The 5743-nt window shown below is 40.4% G+C and overlaps 1 protein-coding gene across 1 annotated transcript; it reads left to right on the forward strand.

Annotated features, from left to right (window-relative positions):
* Positions 1–1285: 1285 nt before the first annotated feature.
* Positions 1286–5659, forward strand: LOC311486162 (ADAMTS-like protein 3; the record flags this gene model as incomplete). Its single annotated transcript, XM_084541923.1, has 4 exons — positions 1286–1867; positions 2174–2321; positions 3168–3252; positions 5338–5659. Exons 1-4 carry the CDS (start codon positions 1580–1582, stop codon positions 5657–5659), a joined length of 843 nt encoding a protein of 280 aa, XP_084398049.1. The 5' UTR covers positions 1286–1579.
* Positions 5660–5743: the final 84 nt, after the last annotated feature.

Genomic DNA, 5743 nt, shown 5'->3' on the forward strand with positions numbered 1-5743 from the left:
TTCTCTCAGGATACTGTTTTAAAAAATACAGTGCGCCTCTTCATCATGAATGCAAGGGCCTCGACAACCATCCTTAGACAGTCATGGGAAGCATGTGTGCCAATATACATCTGTTTCTATCTGTACTAGTAGTCCTACCTGACTTTTAAATGTCACTTTCCATTCAAGCCCTTTCCAAATACTTCACAGATTTAAGATAATCACCTCCTGGGAAATGTCTCTGTATTTTGCAGTATGCCAGAGTTTCAGATTTGTTTTAAATCTGGTCACACTCTTGTACTTGTGCACGAGTAGCAATGTGTCAGCAGACAATGAATGTTTGTCAGAGATGAAGAGGCCCCCCTATTCAACCATAGCATATGGAAAAACTAGAGTTATGAGTGTGACTAAGGATTCATTAAGCCATGAATCTGTGGCAGTCAGGAACATTAAAAAATAACTTAGAAAGTTTATGGTGCTTCAGATGAAAATACTACTCATAGTGGCTTGGCTTACAGTACAAAACCAGTTTCTCTTTTTACCACACAGGTTCAGACCATGTTTTTAATCAAACTGTTACTCTGTTCATTTCATTTACTTGTTGTGTTGGCTCTCTAATGTAGCAGAAAAAAACTAATTGTGAATGCTAATGTGTATGTAGCCCGAATGTGATGATTAAAGCACTTGTTGGGAATCATTAAGTCTCTCATTTACTGTTGATGGAATAACAGGAGTAATTGGATATGAATGAGTAGTTACGGTTTTGTGTCTCTCAGTTTTTGGATCAGAGTTCATCTGAATTCATGAGGAAAGTGGTGAGCATCAGCTAATTGTAGTCGACTCTTTAATAAATATTTGTTGTTTACAATGTAGTGCTAAACCCCACAAATATTAAATTGTAGAGCCCACTCAGCTTCCGCTGAAATTGCAATTAAGCCAAGTTGTTCCACATTTGTTTAAAATGGTACATTGTACTGACAGAACACACATGTGAAGAATGTGATGCAAAGGATTGCTACCACTGTCATGTCTGTGCATTAAGTACAGTATGCACATGGAGCCAGGATGTGGTTAAAACTCACTTATTTTCCCTCGTGTTTTGTTTTTTCAATATATATATATATATATTTATATATATATATTTTTTTTTTTTCATAAGCCAATGATGTTTTTTTTTTTTGACTTACTATGGATCCAACTAAATGCAGTGTGTGATGTTTTGTCTCCTGCAGTGATGGGTTCAAAGAGGTGATGCCATATGATCACTTCCAGCCCCTGCCTCAGTAAGTAACTCTAACCTTCATGTCAGATGTTGCACAGGAAGTTACACATGGGCAGAATGTGTTAAGACAAACTGTAATATGAATGCTTTCTGGAACACACCTGGATCTAACCTAAAGTAACAAGAGAAGAGGAAGTCTTCAGTCTTATTTCATATTTTTATTGGATAGAGACAGTAGAATGATAACAAGCCTTCAATTCAGTTCAGTTCAGTTCAGTTCAACTTAATTCAAAGGCTGTAGTTGCAAAACACCAGGGACAAGCACACTTGGCAAGGTTCCTTTAGACAATCTTGTAAAGGTTGAGATACTTTGTTGATATGTGTATATACCAATTAACTTTGTTTAGGTTATTTTGCCACAGTTTTGTCTTGATTTTAAATGTGTGTGTGTGTAGCTGGGAGCAGGGCCCTTGGACTCAATGCTCAGTGTCCTGTGGTGAAGGGGGCGGTTGGCAGGATCGCAGCGTGATGTGTGTAGAGGAGGACACACAAGGACAGTTCTCCCAGGTGGAGGAGTGGAAGTGCACTCACTCCCCTCGACCTGTCACCCGACAGATCTGCAATACCTTCGCCTGCCCCCAGTGGGTGGCCATGGAATGGTCTCAGGTTTGGGCAGCTATTTGATCCTAGATCAATTTGAGTTATTTGCAGGTATATGTTATTCTCAGTTTTCCCTTTATCTCCCTTTTGGTCCTTCATCATCAAAAGTTGATTAACAATTTAATGATAACTGAGTCTTCTTTGGGAAAACTGTGAAAAGCATATCTACCATTTTTCTGGGGCTACAAAACCTAGACTTGTTGGTGAATACTAATAATCATCAATATTATTATAAAAACAACTGTTAGATGCTCAAAATTCCCTAAATTAATTGATTGACTAATATATTTATGTGTTGCCACCCCAATACAGTGCACAGTGACATGTGGCCGTGGCCTGCGTTACCGGGTGGTTCTGTGCATCAACCATCACGGGGAGCACATTGGTGGTTGTGACACATCACTCAAACCTCACGTTAAGGAAGAATGCTTGGTCCCTATGGCCTGCCAGAAGACCAGGGGTAGGGTAACAATTGAAAGTGAGCTGTTTGTGTGTGTGTCGAGTAAAGTACGTCCATAACTGAGAGGCTTTTAAAACTCTCTAATGTGTAATTTTTTTGTATATTTTACTGCATACACATTTTTGGAAAAAAAAAGAATAAAATAAAGCAAGGTGTTTATGTAGGCTACAAACAAGTATGATATATGTTGACATGTGCTATTTTCCTCCAGTATGGGATCTGCTGTGTGCATATGTGTGCATGATTTAAATGACAGCTGGGCAAACAGCACTGATGTTATAAGTTGAGTTGCTAGTAATGCCAAGTACATTAGCTTGTGTGTGGCCTCCTTAATGGCCAGTGCAACCAGCATATGGCCTCCATTGATGTGGCAGTATTCCACCATGAACACAAATACATCCTTGTTAAGCAGCCTAGGTGAGACTACTCTGTATTGACTGCAATGGAAACACAACATTTATACCAAAGTTATTGAAAAGGACCTGATGGGACTTTTTTGGGAAAGCTAGGGAGGGTCTGCACACATTTTCCAAAAGGTACAAACGCACAAATGTACAAATGTTGTCAGATTTGTAGAACATAACAGGGCAAGTGTGTGGATTGTGTGCTTTGTCTGTATGCAGAAGACAAGTCTTGATTTACCTCATTATAACAGCCAGTAGGGCCGATCATACTGTATATTAAGCCATATACAATATGGAAAACGATCAAATACTCTTGGAATGGACCATTTAAATGATAAGTGGTTATAGATAATGGATAAATACATACAGCACACGTGTATTAAGTCATCAGTCAGACCGGAGCGACAGCCACTTAACTAATCATTATGTGTCTCTCTGTCAGAATCAGTTCCAGTAGAGGCCAGAGTGCCCTGGTTAAAGCAAGCCCACGAACTGGAAGAACACTACACCGCTACAGAGAACCCCACGTAAGTACAGACAATACTCACACACACCCTAAAGCAGATATTGATGACATAAATACGTGTTTTTCCGAATAACATGTCCTGCTCCCCCTTTTGTGAAAAGAAATCTGTTTTGAAATGTGCAAAAACATATATATATACATATTTGAATAGGATTATGATTTAAAAAATAATGCCATGATTGCTTCTCAGTAATAAGAAAGAAAGCCTACATTGAAACAATATCTGGTATGAGCATACTTAACCTTCAAAACTGTACAAGTTATCATTGCAAACACTACTGCCACAAGGTTGTTCCATGCATCTTGGAAAACTTGTCACCGCTCTTCTGTGGATTTTCTCAGAGTTTGCTGTCTCTTTGTGTGATCCCAGACAGATTATACTTTAGTAAAATTGTATTTACCTGAAACGGTTCTGAGTACATTCACTCAATAAAGGATCTGAGTACTTCCTCAACCACTGCCTAAAATAAATTGCACATGAAACTGCTTTTTATTAGGCTACTCGTATTGCGGGATAAATTATCAACTTACAGTAACATTAATGTATAGCAATGTTTTTGTTTGTTTTCATTTAGGAGGAGTAGTTAGCCCATCCATCAATAGCAATCACAAGCTGACTTCTATTCTGACTGCCTTGCAGTGTTGTTGCGATGTTAGCAGCAGTAATCCACAGCATGAGGCCATCTCCTTTAGAAGCCGATCTGTTTTTCCAAGTAAACATCAAAGTATGAGTCAGGGGAAGGAACCTGTCTATCTAGACAGCTCTGTACAGTGGCTGAAATGGAGCCTTTGATAGTAAGGGGACAGTTGAATCATTTATGTGAAGTTGTTAAAGAAAACAAAAACTTATCTTTCTGTTGAAGCCTAGGTTTATGACCACCCTGAGCCGAGGGAACCCGGTACATTGATTTCACATTATTATAGAGCAAACCTTAATATAGCAGGGCACAGGCATTTATTGACAATTCAGTTTGATTCAGGGGTCCTGACAGGATGATTAGATTCTTTTTGATGTCAGTTGTTTTGCTATATATTGATTTAGTCATCCGCAGAGTTAGCAAGAAGGACTGGTCGTCAGATTACTGCACTGATTGAGATTGTATCCTATTCCCTGGTCACACCAAGAGAGGAAACTAGTTTTAATAGCCTAACCTTAATATTGATTCTCAGTGCTGTTACACGGTATACAACTTACTTCATTGTTTGTCTCCGTAAGAGATGATGAACAACATGCAACACGTTCTCTCAGGATGTTTTACTTGAACGGCATTCACTTCAGACTTGGGCAGCATGCTTGTTCAGACCAGAGACCAACAAGTAAAAGTGTCATCAAATTAACGAGCAGTGAAGCCACATACCGTTAACTGTTTTCAGGCATGTTGCCTTACACTCAAGCACACACACCCACACACTAATTTTATCGAGAGCTGGGTGAATCTGCCCTGCTCTGTTTCCTCTCCCGCTGCTGCTGAAGATAATGTGATTATCGTCTGCGGCTCTGGACTTGGTCAGCTCTGATAGCCTCCCTTTGATCCGTCAACTTTCAGAGCTCACACCTCCGACACTTGGAGGGGACACATGTGCGCTTGTCAGAGTCTTTGCAAACATGCTCTTGGCTTCCCACGCCACACACCTACAGGAGGCTCTAATGCATTTTCGTGGTCAAGTATCTAAGCCACAACAATAATGATTTGAAACTCACAGTTAAATTAAGGCAGTTGCTCTGCATGATGCAAATACGTATTCACTGTATTGTCAGGGGGTTACAAGACTTCCATTGCCAAAATTATGTATGTGTTTGTTTTCCTGACAAACTATTGTTATTTGAATAATGAATTTCCTCCTTCAGGGGCAAAACCACAAGTAGTATAATTAGGTTAAAGTGCTGCAAAACCTCTCAAGGTAGGCTGAGGTAGTGAAGAAGACCCCCAAGAAGAAGAAGAACACCAGTTTGACCACTGTACGCATCTTTACGTGCCAACGTATGACATGAACAGTCATTATTACCTTAACATAAGAGATAATAGGCATAGATGTGGAGACCATATGGCTTTGTCAGACACAGTTTCTCTGTCACCATGTTCAGATTTGTACCTGGACCCTGGTCACCCTGCAGCACCACCTGTGGACCTGGCAGACAAACTCGGGAGGTGAAATGCCAGGTCCTGCTCTCCTTCACCAAGACAGCGGTAGACCTTCCCGAAGAGGAGTGTGGCGAAGACAAGCCCCTGCTGGAGAGATTCTGCAACCTGGGGCCATGTACCAAAGGCATCTCCTCAGGCCTCCAAGACCCTGGTGCTACTTTCATCCAGACAGAGGAAGAGTATAGCTGGGATTACAAGGACTTCACTACATGCTCAGCTACATGTGCTTCTGGTGAGGGTTTAGAATCGGATGGTGAAAGTTGAAATGCTCATACCCTTTATGTTCAACTTTTATTTTTGTCCTCTGCCCAGGAAAGCAGATAGCTGATGTGAGGTGTGTTAGTCAGA

Source organism: Chelon labrosus, assembly GCF_963514085.1.
Source record: "Chelon labrosus genome assembly, chromosome: 3".
NCBI classification, from domain to species: Eukaryota; Metazoa; Chordata; class Actinopteri; order Mugiliformes; family Mugilidae; genus Chelon; species Chelon labrosus.